At 41.1% G+C, this 21,324-nt stretch overlaps 1 protein-coding gene across 1 annotated transcript in view; it reads right to left on the bottom strand.

The window, feature by feature from the left end:
- The window catches only part of LOC149158007 (Zim17-type zinc finger protein), a 92,465-nt gene extending 71,763 nt beyond the window's left edge, over positions 1-20,702 (bottom strand). Inside the window, exons 1-3 of the mRNA XM_089436083.1 lie at positions 20,356-20,702; positions 20,132-20,219; positions 2,317-2,445 (exon numbers count right to left, since the gene is read on the bottom strand). Coding sequence (XP_089292209.1) covers positions 2,317-2,445; positions 20,132-20,219; positions 20,356-20,498 — 360 coding nt within the window. The 5' untranslated portion in view covers positions 20,499-20,702. The remainder of the gene's footprint in view (positions 1-2,316; positions 2,446-20,131; positions 20,220-20,355) is intronic.
- Between the last annotated feature and the right edge of the window lie 622 nt (positions 20,703-21,324).

Raw genomic sequence — 21,324 nt, 5'->3', positions numbered from 1 at the left:
CCCAAGTTGTTCTTAAGGGGGGATGTTAAGATATTCCGACACATAGGATATAGTTAAGTTCAACTTGGTCTAGTATAGAGTTAGGTTAGAGTTAGGTAAAGTGTGTTTCTTTACCGTTGTACATTTTGTAACTTACAATCCGACGGTCACGATATGTAGTGATCCGACGGTTCACTCTCACCTCGGTATTACCGACACTTGATCCGTGGCTTGACACCCGATTGGTCCATGAGTTCTATTTAAAGCGCATGGAGGGTCATTGTTCGGGTAATCCGTGCATGAGAGAAGCTTATGTAAATTTTCATTCTTTGATTAATAAATTGCCTGTAGTACCCACGTTGGGACAGGCCGTGGACTGTTTCCCTCCTTGCACTCTGAGGGTTTTAACCACGTCAAAAATACTGGTGTATTGATTTGAGATCTGGTTGTGAGCGGTGTCCTTTTGGTATTCTTTCTGTGGAACTTACCCTGTAAATTTCTACAGTTTTGCTACTGTGTGATTTTGTTTATTTCTGTTCCTATTCCACTGCAAAGTTTAGTAGAGAAATTGTGTTTATATGAGAAGAAATTACATTTCAGATTGCTCATACTAGCAGATCATAATTTCGTGGATTTTCTACATGGGGGGGTGACAGTTCCTGCAACACTCATCGGTCCTAAATTAGATTAATCATTACTGTTAATAAACAAGAAAACAAGGTTACAACATACTTGCTAAATCACTGTTAAAACAAAAACAGAAACTCAGTAGATGGATTACTACTTTCTCATTAATTCTGAAATGAACTCTACTACAGGATAAATATAGCAAATAATTCACTGCTTGCTGTTGAACTGAATAAAAAACCTATAACCTTGCTTTTTCCTTTATAGACTAGGAAGAAGAGTAGGTACAACAATTCTGGAGACATGCACAGCAACACCTCAGCTAGAGATGATATGAGGCATGCAAACATGCATCCTTGTAGATATCTGCACCCATATTTGCATGCATGCACCAAACTGTAGACATAAGCTACAATTGGAAAACTGCACAATAAACTGAAATTAACACATGTGACTGCATGTTCCTAAAACAAGATGCAATCTCCTACAACTGGAATCTAATTAACCTTATTCCTATCTATAGCTGACACATACATGTGCATATGCCTACAATGATGGAAATCTTGATATAATGATGCACCTGCTAGCCTTCTTTAATGTTGCACACAGACCTACAAACCACGGTGCAGGACTAAAATCAATGCTCTATGGATCTTCTGTACACACATGCACAGAGCTGCAGAAGACTATCCAAGGTACACTCTATAACAATTCAGTTCCCTAGCTCATGTTAAGATGTTGTTCAATGCCCAAGCTCGTGCTAAGATCTTGAATGCCCTAGCTCACCTTCCAGTGTCCTTCTAGTACCTAATGTCCTAGTTCATGTTAAGATGTTGTCCAACGGCTGAGCTCATGTTAAGATGTTGTTCAATGTCCTAGCCCACCTTATTGTACTACTCCCTAAGGTCCTTGTCATCTTACTTGAAAAGCAATAGTCAATATGGTATTGAAGTAACTACACATTTTGACAAGCACTAATGAGTTAGAGATAATTGAGCAGCATGAGTAAATGACAATCTTTGAATATCAAATTCAACAAACTTACAAAGCCTTGCAATATACACACATTTCCCTTCCATTGTACATATTATTTTCCAAGAATCTGTAATTTACCAAAAACTAACTATGGAGGACTGAACCGTCAAACAAGAGTAAGAATAATCAACTGTTTCAATGTTGGCACCTCAAACCAAATTCTCAATCTAAAATATAGTGAAACCTTATAGAATAAAGAATCTCTAATTTACTAAAGATTAGTATGGAGGACTGAACCATCAAACAAGAGTAAGAACAATCAACTGCTTCAATGTTTGCAAAACCGAATTTTCAATCTAAAATATAGTGAAACCTTCTAGATGAGAATCTGTAATTTACTAAACACTAACTATGAAAGACTGAACCATCAAACAAGAGTAAGAACAATCAACTGCTTCAATGTTGGCACAACCAAATTTTCAATTGTGAAACCTTCTAGAATAGAGAATAGTGTAATTTACTAAAGACTAACTATGGAAGACTGAACCGTCAAATAAGAGTAAGAACAATCAACTGCTTCAATGTTGGCACCTCAAACCAAATTTTCAATCTAAAATATAGTGAAACCTTATAGAGTACTAACAGTTCTAATTCCTTTACTTCTAACCATGATTATAAATTAATCTTGAATTAGAAAAGTAAGAACAAACTTGCAAAATATACAAAGGCTATTACCTGGACAAAAACTGTGCCACGTTCATAAGCATGTCGATTTACAATACGTTTTGTCCTTGTACCACAAGCATCACAATTAAAAGACACCATCAAACTCCTCCGAGGTAGATTTACGTTCAACTTAACTCCCTGTGGTAAAATTACAGATATTTTGTAAAAAAGGCCAAGGAAGTAAACCAACTATTTTCATTACAACCCTTAACCTACTATTCACCGTAATGTTTAAGTTCTTTTAAGCTATTATTCACCATATTGTTTAACGTCTGTAGAAGTCCCTTGATTGTCATCATAATCAACATTTAGTGAAGTAATAGAAAATGTTATTTTAAACTCCATGTGTTCTACGAATATAAACTGATGTTTTGGTCTAGATATGTAGATCTTGTCAATGGGATCTAAACAAGGTGGTTAAAGACAGGTGTTGTTATTGCCCACACCCAGGTTCAATCCCTGCTAGTGACATGCTTGGTCCTAGTAAACTGGTTTGCCTCTACAAGGAGTCAAGCCATGTGGATGAGGCTAGCTGTGATTCCTAGGCGAATTTGGTGGAATAATTCCCCCAAGTTGTAGAATTTCCTTGAAATTCTGGAGCTGCTTGATGAACCAACTGAAACTTGGTTCAATTCACCAAGAGCTAGAATTTATCTACTAAAAATTTGCAATGGAATGAACACAGAATTAAAAACACAGTGACACAATACAATAACACAATCTCTGCTAGGGAACCCAACTGGGAAAACCCTCTGTTGGCTGTAGAATTTTATTGACAGAAAATAAAGCAATCTGATATCTTTACAAGGTAATTGTTTCAACAGAAAATGCAACTCATCTCACTGTTTGGACTAAGCTAGAAACCTCCCTGCAAGACTCAACCTCTGCTCCCTATTTCCTAGCACCGAACAGCCCCTATTATTTAGGAATTCTTCCTAAATCCTAGTGCACTTCTGCAAGGAAATTATCTGTGTCTAGGCTGCTCCTAGATACTCTCTTCCCACAACAAGATCTCACACACACAACCTGCGCATACAAAAATGAATTACAAGGGTGCCTTTGTCCTCCTTATAAGTGATTTGACTTAGCTAAATCTAGTAAGTTGTTTTTGGAACTCGCACTAGTGATTGAATTGTTAACTGAGTGAAACTGATTCTTCTAACTCATCCTGCCTCAATCAGAAACTGAAGCTCACTAACTCGTCCTTTTCCAAAAATAAACTCGCACTTGGAGGGAAACAAAATTGAGCCTCCAACTCCTGCGCATGAGTTAATTGCTCCATGACTCGTCCTGATTTCTAGGAACTCATGCATGCTAAAGGAAGATTGTTTGTGGTCATCTTGACTAAGGCACAAGTCAAGAATACCTTCAGTTGCTACTTTTCAAAACTCCCTCTTAGCGAGGAAGGTGCTTCTGGAAGAACCTCGTCCACCTAGATCTGTCTCCAACACTACCACATTCTTTGTTGCTGCAGCTGCTCCCTCTGAACTAGAAGACTTCCCTATTTTCTTCTGCGGAACCTGATCTAAAGACCTACTCTTTCCCACTATGCTCTATGAGTCTATCACTTCAGTGATAAGTGCCATGTGCCATACCTTTGCAACGGACAGTGCAGAGTTGCTGGGGATTGCGTAGGGCATCTTGGAGGCCGAATTTGGGAGGTTGGATTCAGCTCAAACCATTTCTGGGTTTTTGACAAGGATCCCAGATATAAAATTTCAGCATTTTCTAAGCACTAGAGATGGGGTTTCTTGCACTTCCTTTCCAGCCAGTAATGTAGTTTTTAGGGACAACGCAAAGCATTAGAGGAGAAGTCATTTCCAGCTTCGAGATTATTGTTTTATCACCTAGATCCTGTCAAGCTTGCCCTTGAGGCAAGCTCAGGTGCATTTCTCCATATTATTGTACTTGCTCCATTTCATTAATAAAATCGCTCAGCTAATTCTTATTTCTGGAGTTTACATGGGTGTTTGCTGAATGTTTGAAATTTCCAGTGTTGTGTTTGTTATTTGCCTTGCATAGCACTATTTTTCCTATTTCGGAACATTACAGTGGTATCAGAGCCATAATCTTGGCTCAGCGTATGGTAAACCCTTCGTGCTATGACAAGACCAGAATAAAAGCTAAGAAATCATGGGATCCAAAGAAATGTTAGAATCAAACAACATGGCAGTAACATTGAATGAGGTGATTAGGATGCAATAAATGATGATTGATGTGGGGGAGAAGTTGATTCATTCCGCAATTTGGAATCCGGACACGATTGCAACTGATGTGGAGTTATTGGGAGCAAACTGGAGGGAGTTCTGGCAATCACTGGGTCATGGCATTCAGGTGTCCCTCTCTTTTTGGGAATTCTGTGAAATAAGAGGCATGCACAAACCAATGGAGATTCAGTGGGATTTTGCTGGGATGATGAGGAGGATTAAGGAAGAAGACGAGAGTAGTTCAAGGGGCCATGGTTGGCAAGGAGACAGTTGAGCATACACCCGTTGATGAGGTGCCATCTGTTGTTGGGGTATCCATTGATGAGGTTATTAGGTCCCTATAATACTAGGGATTCCCCCATCACTATTGTCATTGTATCCCTTATTGTTATTATTGTGCCCCTATTGTCCCCATATTGTTATTAGTGTGCCCCATAGAAACCCACTATTGTTATTGATGTGCCCTTATGTTATTACTGTTATGTCGGCTTGATTATATTGTGACCCCATATACTCCTATATATAGAAGGAAGGTTTAGTCATTTGTATCATTTAAGAATTGTTCATTTGTGTAATGTAAAGGAGGTTGCCCCCTCGAAGAGGCTGAATTTCTAAGGCGATGATCTATCATTTCTATCTTTTTGTGAGCTGGTTTCCTAACATTTGGTATCAGAGCTTTGGATTCTAGGGTTTTGCTGCTCCAAACAAGTGATTGTGGCATTTTCGCTATAACATTTTTCAGCAATGTTTCAGAACCTAAAAAAAAACTCATTTGAGCCGAAATCATTCTAAACTTCGGGTCCGAATTTCAGAGCTTGTCTCGCTATATTTTAAAGATATGATCTGCGGAAGTTAGGGTTTTTGCAGACTCCCAAATTACATTCCAAACAGGTGACCTGGGGAAAATCGTCATAACTTTTGTTCTGAGCATCAGATTGAAATTTCGTAAGAAGTTTTAGAAAGAGGACGGCCTATAGTTTTTTGTATATCAGTTTCAGGTACTAAGGTTGAAACAGTGACACGTGGCACTTCATACAAGTTCGTTCTACTGAACTAGTCTATAATCAGGTCATCGTGGGAGATTTGGCATAACTCTTCCTTGGAGAATCCAATCTTGATTAGACTTGCGGGGTTAGAAAGAGGACTCAAAGGACTACTGCAGGACGTGATTTCAAATATTAAAGATTTGCAGTTACAGAGATACAACAGATTCAATATCAAGCTCTTACAAAGTGAAAAAAAGGTGTGTAGTTTTTTAAAATTTTGCATAAGATTGGTTTGAAAAATTAGTTTGAAGGAATTCAAAGGGAATAGTGAATAATTATTAGCATTAATTGATGCCCTGAAGAAAGAAAATGGAAACACCTAGTAAGAAACCTGAAAGCTCTAGCATGACTCGTGAAGAAGAGGAAGAAATGCAACATGATATATCAAAATTACAAGACTAAGTACAACAAATTTCACTCTCACAAAAGGTAACTGAAGCCAAGATGAATGGCGTGGATGCTAATATGAATGGCATGCAAGTTAAGATGGATGGCGTGGAAGCTAAGATGGATGGCGTGGAAATTAAAATAGATGGCGTGGAAGCTAAGATGAATGGCATGGACGTTAAAATGAATGGCATGGATGCTAAGATGGAAGAATTGAAAATAAATTTGAATAAGTTGCTACAAGAAATGGTTACTAATGGTGAAAAGGTAGTAAAGGAAACTCATGATGAGAACAAAAGAAATGTTAATCATGATTTCATAGACTCTAATGTTGGATTGAAGACCTACCATGTTCCAAAAATCAATATGAGGAAGTTTGATGGCAAGGATCCCGGAACATGGATACTACAGATGGAGCAATTTTTCGATCTCCATAATGTGCAAAACACACAAAAGGTACAAATTGCAACTTTATATTTGGAACCAAATCAGTTTGTATGGTATCGATGGCTTTGCTCTCGTAAACAAATTGTCACTTGGGCAATTTTTACGGAAGAAATGATAGCACATTATGAGGATACAAAAAGCTACACCTTTTTTAGCCAATTGATAAATCTCAAACAAAGGGGTTCAATGATGGAGCACATTGAGGACTTTCAAAAATTGAACATAAGGGTAAAAGATATTCCAGAGGAGCATAGGATTGATGTGTTCATAGGGACTTTAAAGGATAATATCCAACATGAGGTTCGCCTTTAGGAACCTGATTCATTAGAGAAGGCATTCAGGTTAGCAAGAAAAATGGAAAGCAAAATTATGGCAACCAGGAAGCCAACCACTCACAACTATAAAGATGGAAGTGTTGTTGCCCCTAGCCTTCCACAACCTAAAAGGTTGACACCACAACAATTGGAAGAAAAAAGAGCAAAAGGGCTTTGTTACAGTTGTGATAGCAAATACACTAAAGGTCATAAGTGTGCTGAGAAGAAATTATTCTACATAGATTGTGAAAAGGAAGAAAAGGAACAAAAAATGTCAAAAGAAAAAGATATACTCCAGGAAAAAACCCTAGATAAAGAAGAAATGAATCCAACCATATCTTGTAATGCATTGGCTGGAATTACCACTCCTCAAACTATCAAAATAGAAGGACATATCAAGAAGAAAAAAGTGATAGTGTTGATTGATTCAGGAAGTACCCATAATTTTGTTCATTGTAAGATAGCCAAGGAATTGAATTGCTTCCTATATCCAGCACCAGAGTGTCAAGTGATGGTTGCAAGTGGAGGAACCATAAATTGCTCTGGAAAGTGCCATAATATCAAGCTATCCATGGGAGAATATGTATTGAATAGCCCAATGCTTTCCATTCCAATGGGTGGTTTTAATGTTGTACTAGGAGTCCAATGGCTACAATCCTTGGGTACAATAGCTGGAGAGAGGGACGCAGAAGCAGCTAAGGGTTCACGCAAAGCTAGCCAGGGCTCACGTAGAAGCACCCAGGAGCTGCGAAGTGCTTCAGAGGGTTAACATGGGTGACGCAGAGGGCCAGAGGGCTGACACAGTGCCTCCAGAGGCTGACGCAGGCCAAGCCGGAGTGACGCTGGGCTAACGCTGGGCCAAAAAGAGGCTGACGCAGTCCCTAGAGGCTGGCGTTGGGGTTTCGTGGGGCAGATTGGAGCTGTGGAGCTGCCAAAGTGTTTATCCGGGTTTCAGCCGGAATATCTGCTTCCAAGTAGAGAGGTGCTACTGCCAAGATTTTTCTCTGTTGGGTGAGCCGGATTTGGCACCCAGATTGTATTCTGAAACTGCTTAATAAATCAAACCCTCAGATAGTTGCACCGGTTTCCCGCATTGGGTTTTTCCAGGGACATTAGTCCAAAAACAACGGTGTCACTTGTGTGCTTGTTTCTATTTCCTTCAGTTGATGATCTGTAATGTGTTGAGCATGCATTTGTATTTACTTCCAATATTTACATGGTAAATAACCTGTTAATTAACAGAACAAGTAGGTAGGAATAAATCAGTAAAGTGCATGAAGGGTTTCTAACGTGTCAGACTTAGAAATTCCAACATGGTATCAGAGCGTGGTTGCAAATCACAGGAGAACTGAGAACATTAGCTGAGCAGAGCAGCAACAACAGAAAATAGTTGTCCCGAGTGATAGAAGTTGTTCTTAGCAGAGTAGCAGCAAGGAAGGGGTGATGCAAACAATTGTTCCAAGTGACAGAAGTTGTTCCTAGCAAAGTAGCAGCAAGGAAGGGGTGATGCAATGCCTGCGTCATCAAGACTGAGCCAGGAAGAGGCAACGCAGAGGCTGAGGGAGGCAAAGGCAGGCTCACGCAAAGGCCGGGAGGGCTGACGCAGTTGGCTGAGGAGGCTGATTTGCTAGTGTCGGGATTGCGCAGAACCTAGGAGCTCTAACCTTCAGTTTGCTGGAGTTTAGGAGGCTATGGATAAGTTGCAGAGTGAAGCTGGTGAGGTACTGTAGTCAGAATAGTACCTAATAGGGCAAGGCCAAGGTAAAGGGAGTTGCTGTCGAGGTGGATTTCTAGCCAAGGAATCCAGATCAGTGTTGCAGTTGCACAGACGATTGGAGAGGGGCATCTCGACATTGGCAGAAGGGTTTCCAGGAGGGAAATCGAGGCTCAGAGGGAGTCATACCGAGAACTTCCAGGAGGGAAGTAGAGGAGCAGCGAAATGGCACTACACGGAGTAAGAGACCAAGACAAACTAGACGGAGCCTCAAACTTCGTAGTCTCGAAGGCCAGAATCTTATCCGTACTAGACAAGAGTCGTGTCAAGCACTTCACCTTGAGGACGATAGCTATCCCAGTTGATCCAACTGATAACGAGGTACGAGGATGCAATGGCAAGGGCTAAGAGTATCATCCTTGATGGGGTCAAGGATCATATAGTACCACATATTGTCGAGAAGGACACGGCACAGGAAATGTGGGAGGCCCTAACCAAGTTGTATCAGCATACTTCCATGCAGAGGAAGATGCTACTAGAAAATCAGTTGCGATCATACCAGATGAAGAAGGGAGAACAGATCGATCCATTCCTCGGTCGATTGAAGGAGATCCGGGATCAGCTAACTTCCATAGGGGCAACGTCGGATCCAAAATTGATGGTGAGAACAGCCCTGAACGCAGTCTCAGAAGACTGGGAGGTGTTTGTCCAAAGTATACTGGGTAGGGCGACCCTTCCAAATTGGGAGGAAATGTGGACTGCTCTTCGCCAAGAAGAGATCAGAAGGCTAAGCAAGGCAGGAAGCAGCGGCAAGGGGATCAGAATCAAGAAGGAGGAGGAGGAGGATGTTGCCCTAGCATCTGAGGGAAAGCAGGAGAAACGGAAGAAGAAGGACCTCTCCAAGGTCAAATGCTTCCACTGTGGGGAGCTGGGTCATTATGCGACCCAGTGTCCAAGGAAGAAGAGTAAGGGAGAGGCCTCCGAGACCAAGGCAGCGCCAGCAAGGGCAGAGAAGGAAGTGGAGACAGACGATGACTGTGCCATGAGTGCACACACACCACTTGAGCGGAAGTGGGGAGACATCAAGTTGTAGTCAGACAAACTACAGGTGATGAGGGGCAGGATCCTCGAGGTACCCAGCCTCTTGGATTAGACCTTGCTACGGGAGCCCCGAAGAGGAGTAGTAGTACTGGCGATGTCAGTAGAGACGGATGCGGATGGAGCGACAAAGGGAGCTACAGTGCAAGATTCCCAGGACAGCGTGAGGCAGCAGTGCGAGAAGCACGGGAGTGTTGCACTAGTGCAAGATGGCACAGAGAGGTGTGCAACGGTGCGAAATGCATAGAGTTGTTACAGCAGCGCAGAGGTCAGAAAGGGAGCACTTGTCAACAACAGAGGGAGTTTCAGCATCGAGGGTGTCTCTAACCTGACAGAAATGTCAGAGTTGGGAAATCAGTTACTTACTTCTCAGTAACTGAGTTGCAGTGCAGCAATTAGCAATGGTAGCGCTATGGGCAGCATGATGAGAGGGGTTGTAGTGCAGATGCAGCAGTGGCAGTGGCAGGGCCATGGGCAGCAACACAGATGCAGAGGGAGTTGCATTATGGATGCAGCAGTGGCAGGGCCATGGGTCGCAGTACAGGATGCAGCAATGCAGATGATGGGTAGCAGGCCTAGCATCAGCACAGGGACCGATGGCGGATGATCAGGGTGATACTCAGTGAGGAGTATTGCTAGAGCACAGTCCTCGCTAAGAGGGAGTGTTGATTTGGGGTAGCATCAGATGTGCTCTAGCCATGAAAATTGGTGGAGACGCTAAGGCACATGAGATCTCCAACACCCAGAAAGGGTTTGGGCAGATTCTAAACAGTTTGGGAGATATTAAAATAATTAATATTTTTAATGGAGTTCCTAAGTCTAAACTTAGGGAAAATAAAATATTAATGTGAAATAATATAAAACTGTGTTAGAATGGTCCAAAAGTCATGGATCAAGCCATATCTAATCTTAGCCATTGATTGGGGACTTAATCTCGGCCGTTGATTTATCAACGAGAAAAGTATAAGAGGGGGCTTGAGGGTCACTTGCAGAAGACACCAGAGTGATCAGTCATTCTATCCTCTAGAGCGGGGTTTGCTAAGAGAGATAGAATCAGTAATCAGAGTTGCAGCTGAGGGGCAGTGAATACAGAAGTAGAGAGGCAGAAATAGCACTGGGAGGATCAGCGCAGTAGCCGGAGAGAGGGACGCAGAAGCAGCCAATGGTTCACGCAGAGCCAGCCAGGGGTCACACAGAGGTAGCCAGGAGCTGCGCAGTGCTTTAGAGGGCCAGCGTGGGTGACGCAGAGGGCTAGAGGGTTGATGCAGTGCCTCCAGAGGCTGACGCAAGCCAAGCTGGAGTGACGTTGGGCTAACGCTGGGCCAAAGAGAGGCTGACGCTGGGGTTTCGTGGGCCAGATTGGAGCTGTGGAGCTGTTGGAGTGTTTATCTGGGGTTTCAGCCAGAATATCTGCTTCCGAGTAGAGAGGTGTTGCTACCGAGATTTTTCTCTGTTGGGTGAGCCGAATTTGGCACCCAGATTGTATTCTGAAACTGCTTAATAAATCAAACCCTCGGATAGTTGCATCAGTTTCCCGCATTGGGTTTTTCCGGGGACATTAGTCCAAAAACAACGGTGTCACTTGTGTGCTTGTTTCTATTTCATTCAGTTGATGATCTGTACTGTGTTGAGCATGCATTTGTATTTATTTCCAATATTTACATGGTAAATAACTTGTTAATTAACAGAACAAGTAGGTAGGAATAAATCAGTAAAGTGCATGAAAGGTTTCTAACGTGTCAGATTTAGAAATTCCAAAAGTTGGACTGCATTGTGGAGTGGGAGTGCCCCACATCGTGTTGAGTACATGCGAGGAGTGACAAGTGCAGTGACACAGGTGGGGCACAAAACGGTACAAGATGGTATAGTCGTTGTCGAAAGTACCTAGTGGTGTACCGGGACAGGATGCAGCGTACAGTGGCATTTCGAGGAGTGCGGTGATACTGGGGGGTATGCAGTGGTAGATGATGTGGTGCAACGGGCGCTTGGAGCATTGCCTCCCAGGAGACTTATGGACAGGGGCACTACGTGTACCATTGGATGCAGCCCACCTAGGATCGATGAGGACATTATTGAGCATCTGGGGACACCATGTTTAGTGGAGACAGGGCTTCAAGGGGGTTATCAGCAAATCTGAGACAGAGAGGGGGTTGTTCGTAGGATTACTCTTGAGCATTCCGACGGACTCTTGATCATACCCATCCTCCTTCGGTGTTGTTTACAGTTGCAGAGTGTTTGTTTGTTGCCCCTTGACACTCTCCATTCAAGCAACAGGGCTTGGGAGGCTCCTCCTAGGCAGTTGGATGTGACACCTCATGTCATGAGTGAACATGAGACTCTCTGGTTGAGGCACTTGGTAAGTGCACAAGTTGACGAATACAAGGTTAGGGATGGCATGGTTGATTGTCGAGGTAGCATATGTTCCACCCCTAGGCTCAAACTTGGGAAGGTGACCGATAGGGAGTTACATGGTGCTTTTTCAGCTGGACAACTCGAGGCGTTAGGTGAGCATGAGGTGCAAAGGACGGTAGTCCTTGTTGGCAGGATGATACCTATGCTTCCGACAGTACCCGGGCACCTCATCAGGAGCTGGGATAGCAGATCTCATTGTGTGATTTGGCAGGCACAAAACAGCTAGATATTCGCGGCACAGGTTCTTGATGCTCAGTGCCTACCTATTGGATACCTACATGAGGTAGAGACAGGGCACAGAGGGGTCCCAACAACTAGCAGCATATCACAGCAGCAGACAGAGAGGATTGGGGGTTTTGGACCTCTAGTATGGTTATGGGATCCAGGGATCCAGTGGATTGGTGGGATACTCCACTCCTCAATGAGCATGGTCGGGATGACAAGTGGACTGATTCATTCACAGGCAGACACATGGGGGATCACTGAAGCCCTCACCATAGGACGAGGCAGATTGTTGCTCAGGATTGGGGCTAGCCATGGAGTGATAGGTGTCGACACTGTTGAGTCGCTTTGGCAAGATTGGCCTAGCCTCCATCATCGCATAGATTATGACCGAGAGTTATGGGAGAGGAGGCTCTGGTATGAGCATGCTAGGAAGTCAATCATTACCAGAGTGTCACAATGTCAACAGGATAGGTTCCTTTTGCGACGGGCAAGGGATTCTAGCATAACAGGGCTGAGCAGTTCAGCTACCCATAGAGGTGAGCGGGTTTCTACAGGGGAGGGTCATCCAAATCTTCCATTTGGTTTCCATGATTCGTTGATGGCGTGGGAGACTTCATCAACATGGCAAGATGGCCAGCAAGAGGATTGCAGGAGGAGCTCATGCATGAGAGGCTTCATTCGCATGGGGATTGAGTTATATCTTCAGGGGCCCACAATCAGAGTGCATGGGGTGGACTATTCGGTAGGGCAGCTTCATGAGGATTTGGATGGAGTTTCACATCGTCAGGATGCTCTACATTTTGGCAGTAGACAGAGGGGTTCTAACGCCCCTATCTGGAAGGATAGTGAGTGGAGCAAGGGGTGCTCCACGTTGATCAAGTTGGCTTGGGATCTTGGTATCGAGGGACTCCTTCACTATAGGATAGTACAACGATCAGGGACGATCCAATGGCATATTTGGAACCTTGGTGAAGTTTGCAGCGATAGTGGGGATCCATAGTCAGAGAGGGCGCTTGTTCAGGCACTGCTTGAGGACAAGCAATTTTTGGTGTATTGGAGGAGCTTGTCGGATGAGGATGCTACTTGGGAGGGCGAGCACATACTTGAGCATCCAGCACCGAAGTTGCTTGGGGACAAGCAACATTTGGGAGGGGAGGACTGTCATGTCCCTTCCTAAATCATTTTGGAACAAGATTAATTTTTGTATTATGGGGCCAATTTTGGAGCTAGTGGACCCCATTCGATTTTATTAGGAGATTAGACTTAGGAAAAGTTATTTGTGTTGTAGTTAAGTTACGCACTCCCTAGTTCGATTTGCATGGAGGTGGTTAAGTTTTGCATGATGGTGGTTAAGTGAGGGCCCACAATGGAGGACAAATTGGAGGAAAAAATGCTCCACGAAATCTATATAAGGAAGGCAGCTCTCCTCATCTCAAGGACTCATCTTTTTGGTAATATCAATTTCTTTTTGGTCACTCGAGCTGCTTAGTCAAGTCACTTGCTATTCAACACGAGTTCTTCAAGTGAAGAGCTCACCCTTTCTTCAAGGGACTTCGAGTGCCACCCTAGGAAGGGTTTCTTTCATTTCTTCAGGAGGAGGATCTCAGTGATTCCCAACAATTGCATCCATCTCCAGGTGGTGCGTATCACTAGAAGACACAGTAAAGAGGAGGTTGAGTTTGCTTGTGGCTTCTTGCAGAGGAGTTTGGGAGAAGGATTTTTTGGAGAGGCACAGGAGGATTGTTGGCATTTGGGAGAAGTTTTTGGCAGTGTTGTAGGGGAGCGCCCCCCCCCCCTCAATCCCGCTCCCAATCCACGCTCCGGGCGGGAGCGACTCAGGAGCAGGTCGGGAGCGCGCTCCCTAAAAAAAAAATGCTCCTTGCCTTTTCGGGAGCGTTTAGCCTTTTTTGCAATTTTTTTTTTGCAGTAATGTTCCAAATGCAATTTTTTTCAAAGAAACAAATAAGTTTTGAGTGGGGCAACTTAATGATCAAGCCTATGGCCCTAGTATTGATATGCGATTCATGGTAATGTTAAATTCTTAAAGTAAAAGTGACATTCTCCTTAATCTTCATTTTCATCCTTTTACTTAAATTTTTAACATTACCATGAAATGACTCAGGATGTTTGAGAGTGGTTCCGACCTCATTGGATTTCATATGGAGAAAGTAGAATTTTAGATTTCATTCAAAATCCAGCAGACTTATCAGTTTTTCAGGATTTCAGGATTGCAATGTTTCCATTGAATTTTGTCATGTATTAGGGTATGGAACTCGTATTTAATCAAGAGCACCAATCCCTCTATGTACCTTGATGTTAGTGACATTGGTTGTCGAACTCCTCTATCATGACCCTCCTAAAAATGTACGCATCACTCAAACAAATTCTTGACTTGACATGCTATGCTTTTTCTATCTTATGTTAATGCTTAGAGGGTGATATTAATGACAAAGATCCCTATACAGATACAAAGGTAATGACAAAGATACCTCTGGATATTAATGCTTAGAGGGTGATATTAATGACAAAGATCCTGATTTTCCAACAAGACTAAAAAATTAGACATTTCTCTTGGTGGCAAGAGGCCCAAGCATAAGCAACAGATAATAGATTTACTTGTCTTTTCTATTTTCTAGTAGTTTTTATAACTATTGACTCTTTCATATTTATTATGATATTTTTTAAACAATATATTTGAAGTTGGCAATTATAACTCATTAGTAATGAATTATGAATATGATGCTTCATGAAAGTTGAAAGTTGTTTCATTTCATTTTATAACATTTCATTTCACGTTAGATATTATTTGTTGTAATGGTTACACTTAGCTTACAAGTACAGCTTTGGTGATCAATGATGATAAATGTTATATATTGAATTTTGAAAGCTTGAAACTTTAAGATTGATGAATCACGAGACTCAATATGTTGTATGTTACTATGTTACTAACTTGTGGACGTGGTTGATAAAGATTATAACTTCTAGATGATTGTTGTTATATGGTTCAATCTATGTTTTTTTTATGTTTTTTATATCTAATTCATAGTTCTACATGTTTTTGTTGACATATATGTATCAAAATATAAAAAATATATATATTATATAAAAAATGCTCTGGGATTCGCTCCCAAACCGGGAGCTTTGGAAAATGTTGCTCCCGCACCCGTTTTCGCTCCCGCTCCCAAGTAACACTGGTTTTGGAGCTGGAGCAGTGTGCTACTTTGCAGGGTGATTTTCGCACTTCCTAGGCCAGTGCAAAGGCAACACTGGGTGTTCATGTGGAGGGTAGAGTATCAATCTTTGAGGCTGAACTTTACCGTGGAGGTTAAGGGAAATATTTGGAGAAGTGATTACTGCATTTTCATGAGATTGGAGGAGGATTTCGTTGGGGTTTATTGTAGGCCACTTTCTAGAGGAGATTGGAAGGTGTGGGGGCACATTGGAGATTGATTTTGAAAATTCAAAATCCGGCCAAGCCATTTATGGGTTTTCGACAAGGATCCCAGATATAAAGTTTCATAATTTTCTGAGCACCGAAGGTGGGGTTTTCGGCCGTATCTTTGCAGCAGACAATGCAGAATTGTTGGGGATTGCATAGGGCATATTGGAGGCCGAATTTGGGAGGTTGGATTCAACCCAAACCATTTATGGGTTTTTGACAAGGATGCCAGATATAAAATTTCAACATTTTCTAAGCACCAGAGATGGGGTTTCTTGCAGTTCCTTTCCAGCCAGCAGTGTAGTTTCTAGGGACAATGCAAAGCATTAGAGGAGCAGTGATTTCCAGCTTCGAGATTATTGTTTTATCACCTGGGTCCTGTCAAGCTTGCCCTTGAGGCAAGCCCAGGTGCATTTCTCCATATTATTGTACTTGCTCCATTTCATTAATAAAATGGCTCAGCTGGTTCTTATTTCTGGAGTTTACATGGGTGTTTGTTGAATGTTTGAAATTTCTGGTGTTGTATTTGTTATTTGCTTTGCATATCACTATTTTTCCTATTTCGGAACATTACAGAAAATTCTCTCTACCACTAATAACATCCTGGAAACCATACCAAGACTTGTGAAGTCCTAGTAAGGCCAAACTCACAAGGTCATGATCAAATACAATCATGACCACACCACCCAGTTCATCTCATACCGAAGTGAACCTTGAAAAATATGTGATGATGGGCTCATCCTTGCTCATCCAGATACTCCTCAACTTCTCCTTAAGAGCAAGCTTCCTGGTATCACTGGTACTCTGATATAGTTCTAAAATAGTTTTGAACATCTCATAAGTTGTCTTCTTCTCATGGATATGAGGAACTATATGATCTTTGACCCCTTCTAGAATAATCCTCCTTGCCTTGATATCATTCTTAGTATGTTGGGTCAACTGTTGGGGATCTTGTGGTGGTGGTATAGCCTGCTTCACAAATTCTCCCACCCCATTATCCTCCAAAACTATCATGATCCTCCCTTTCCATGGAACAAAGTTAGATGCTCCCTCTAAATAGTGATCTACTCTCAATCCTTGGTACACCATCCTGCTTCCCCGGAGAGTTCTCCAACACCTTCCCACTAACAACCTAGTAGTCAAATGCCATTAAGGAGTAATAAATGCCAAATATCAAAAAGCAAGTTTGGGCTCCTAAGCTATGCACCGAAATCAAAGCATTATCATAAAAAAGTAAAAGGCGCACCAAAGGGTTGGAAAAAGCATACTGAGAAAAGGGGTAACTCATGCCTCCACGATTGTTATCTCCTCACATCTATAAACTCAAGGCGTTGGACCACCGTTTGCTTGTCACTTGGCTATGGCACCTTTCCCTGAAGTCATGCCCCACTTCATTCCCACCATCTTCACTTGCACCTGTGGATTGATGGGCTAGCTAACTTGGGGCCTATCACTTCCCCTTGGGGGTTAGAAACACCTAATAGGGTTATCCATCTAGCCATTTCTAACATTGGGAGAGAACACTTATATGAGACTTGAAGTAAGGAAATAACACCCCATATTATAGACAAACAAGAGAGCTAATGGCTATGGGAACATTGGGAACGGTGTTGATGTTTTAAAAGGTTGTTCATATTCTAACCAAGCCCGTAGCAAAAGGGAAGTTTGAAGCATTCAAAGACTGAGTTGGATCAGTGTAGAATTCCTTCCTCGCTAAGATGGAGTGTTGAAAAATATAGCTTTACATAGCTTAGGAGTGAGCATGCAAGAAGTAATTCATGGCAACTTCTAGTGACCACTGGGAAATAATACCATCTTATAATTTCAGGTAAATAAATAAAAGTGAAAGTCAAATTTCCTACATTCTCTTAGTCTTAGAAATCTAAAGGAAATACTCTAGAGATTCTAGAATAGTAGTGAGTTATATTTGATCTAATCTTAGCCATACACCGCATTGTTGATATAAGGTGGTTGCTAGGATTAATCTTAGTTCCTAAGATTCGAAAAATTAGTTTCCAAGATTTGGGAGATTAGTTGCTAGGATTGAGTATATTAATTATCTCTCTCAAAGCATAAATAGAGCAAGATGGGAGAGGTTTAAGACATGCATTTTGTACACCAAGAAGACTCAAGAGATCAAAAGAAATCAGTTGAGCAAATTCAGAGCAAAGTAGAGGAGTCAAGGTCAAGAAATAGGCCAAAGTACAATCCATACAGTACTGCACAACAGTTCAGGCAAGCAAGTTTTCATTTGACCAACAAAGAAATTTATTTCAGTAAGTGCAGATCTGATTTTTGTGTATACAGTATAGCTGTTAGTTTGACAGTTTGTGGGGTTTTCCCTATGAGCCTGGAATATTTAATTGAAAAGCTGATTTGAGGATGTAATTATTGGTGTATCATGTTTATGCTTTTGCTGTTCATTTTTCAGCTATATGTACGATTGTTGCATGTTCAAATATATTTATTTATGTGGTTAAATAAATTCAGATCTGATTTGTCCATTGAATTTATCTCGGGTGGTTTGGAGAAATGATTGTTATCCTCCCCACCCAAATTCAATTCCCGCATATGACATGTCGAGCACATATTGAGTATGTTGTTGTCATAGCTTCGAGTCTTGTCGTTGTACAGCTTTGACCCCTGAAGAATATATTACCCTTGCCTACTGGCCATAGGGTAGGGTGCTTGGTTACATGGAAAAAAAAACAGATTTGAATTGCACAGCAATCACCTAGGGCTGAAAATCAACATATCTCCTTGTAAATACTGTTTTTTATATAATATTAAAAGTATTTTCTCAAAAATTATAATAGCAATAATACTAAAAACTAAAATGATAGTTTTGGTAGATTTCTTGGAAGTAATATGTGTTTAAGCTTTCCAGCATTTTGAATGGACACTCCAACCGTCTTCAAGGGATTAGTCACAAGCTTAGAATAGAGAAAAGTCACCATCAATGAGATTAAATAGGTGCTAAATGGAAATAACATTATACCAATGAGATAAAGTGGCCAGTATAATATTACTAAAAATAGGAAAGATTAGTAGGATACTATTAAATAATAGTAGTAAATCATTCATTTATGTGTGTGTTGTAATCATTCTAAAAAGGGGAAGAATACAAAGGAATTGATTAACCGAAATGAAGATGGACTCTAGAGGGCCTTGGGTTGAAAAAACACTACTAAGGGACTAATGGAAAAGTGAAAGTCATATATTGTTGAGGCTTTATCCAGAAAATAAGAGAAGGAAAGAGAAATTAAACATACGTAACTAGCATATTGAAATCAAAATTAAATTTCAGGGTTTAATTGAGCCGATAAAATGGCAAAATGCCTAAAATAGTATATTGTCCAAAATGGTTGTCCACTTCGAATTTTCGTTGCAGACCTTTGAATCTCCAAGGCTTGAAATGGCTGCTATGGATGCATGGACACTTCAAGGACCGAGTAATAGAGCAAATTGTTTACTGGTCTGTTTGTGTGCTTGGCAAACCAACTTCAACTCTCTTCTTGCCCTCAAAAGATGTTAAATGGTTGAAAAATGAGAAGGCACTTTTCTATTGTTAAGCTTAAGGTTAGGTTTGTTTCTTTTATTTCTTTTTTTTTCCAAGTTTGGCTTCTTAGCTGAGTGGAAGCCAAAACAAGCATGTTACAAGACTAATTGGGCCACTGTCAAAGCGCAACAGGCCACGATCCTGGCAGGGACCCTCATGGGACAATGGGGACTGTACCCAACCAAAAGGGGACAAACCCTACTCGTCCTCAAGTACCCTGGAATATAGGAACCTAAGGGATGGATGCCCAAGTTGAAAGGACAGGTTTCCATGTTACGTAGAGATCTACACACCGGTGCAAATAAAATTTGCTTCTGGCTTTTTCTACTGCAGAGTACAACATTCTCCATCTTGGGAACCCTTCACCTATGATTCTGCTTTTCAGATAGAATATTCTACATGGCCAAATTTATTAAGAAATAGAGAATTAAGTTCAAAAATGTATCATCACAGTCCTTTTGTAAAGTTGTTGAGACTATAAAGGTTTTTTTCGCATGGTCTATAGTTTTCCACTGGCATGGAAAATTTGGCGGTCTAAATTTGACGAATGTGCTAATTACACATGTTTTTAAAAAAAAAAAATTACATTTTTTTCCGAAAAACATATACTCCAAATATTATAAAATATAATTATTTTCAAAAATATAATTATTTTATTTTGAAAGTGGTTAAAATTTTATAAAAATTAATATAAAATCATTATAAATTTAAATATTTTTATAATAATATTATTAAATATTTTATAATTAGCATATTAATAACCAATAAAATTTACCAAAATTTCTGCACTTAAACTGGCCTTATTTTACTATGCTGGGCATTTCCTCTCTAACCTGTACTCTTGTTATAATGAGTCCTGTTCTAGTACTATACAGTCTTCCCACCACTAGTTGGCCCTCTTAAGTTGATCACAGTTTTTATTCTTATTTGCACGGCACAGATGGACCACCATATGAAAATGTGATAAGAAACCCACCTCACCACCAGATGATGCAGCACCCGTCGCACATAGTGGCCCATGCCAGTTAACAGAAACCTTGTTATTGCCCCGTAACCCATGGCGCCTGCACATGAGAACAGTATTCAGTCTTCTCTGATGAACGGTCACCAAGACATAGCATATATTGCACAATTGAATTTTCATTCAGTGATCAATGAATTTAGGATATCAAAGCTTCCATTGACATTTACAACACTTACCGCTGCAGCCCAGTAGTCGGTCCAAACGGTCTCAGAACCCTGTAAACCCCTGAAGCCTTCCGTTCGAGGGGTTTCGACCATTGTCTTGCAAATAAATTATTTTTGGTTGATAAGAATCCAGCAGCGGCTGGAAGTGTAGCCATTCTGCAGTGAATTCAGTGACTGATTTCAACGAATTTCCACGAATTGAAATATCCTCTAAGTTGGATTGTGTGAAGCATTAAGTTAAACGGATTATCAAAACATACAGGGGATCCTTGAAAAATAACACACCGAAAACTCAACGTGTAAATATTCAGACACTTTTATACGAAGGGGAGACCTTTACCCCTTTCATACTGTAGAAAGGTTAAATGACAAACCAGAACGAAAAAGGTGAAAAAATAAATCTCATCTCAAATTCCTAAGAATTTAGTTGTCTATCGCTTTAAGGTTTCTAGTTCAACATTGGATTAAAATATCTATAAATTGTCCTGGTCAAAATCTCTAAGAATTTAATTGTGCATGGCTTTTTTTTGTTTGTCAAGTTTTTTGTGATCTTTTAAGTTTGACATGTGGCTTGAGTGTTTTGGGGAGTCACGACCTAGGATCTAAACCGACAAAGTCGGAGTCACGACCTAGGATCTAATCCGACAAAGTCTAGGATCTAATCCGACAAAGTCATCGGTCGGTCTGGGCCACATCTCCTAGGATCTAATCCGACAAAGTCATCGGTCGGTCTGGGCCACACCAACGCTAAGCTGACTGGAATTTTTAGCATGTCTCCTCCCCGGCACAAACACCCCCATAAGGTTTGATCCTAGGTCCCCTTGCTAACAAGGTCCATCCTCATCCGGTTGTGCTAGTAGGACTTGACTATAATAATTTAATTAGTAATTAGTAATAAATATTTAATTGTTTATTTGAATTTGAGTTCACCCATCTTGAAAATCAAATAAAAAATTGAGAATAAAACATTCAATGATAAAA

This window comes from Pinus tabuliformis, chromosome 5_2 (assembly GCF_031772625.1).
Source record: "Pinus tabuliformis cultivar Carrire ecotype Pingquan chromosome 5_2, CPIR1, whole genome shotgun sequence".
Lineage (NCBI taxonomy): Eukaryota > Viridiplantae > Streptophyta > Pinopsida > Pinales > Pinaceae > Pinus > Pinus tabuliformis.
The sequence above is the reverse complement of the archived record's forward strand: the minus strand, read 5'-3'. Positions and strand labels throughout refer to the sequence as shown.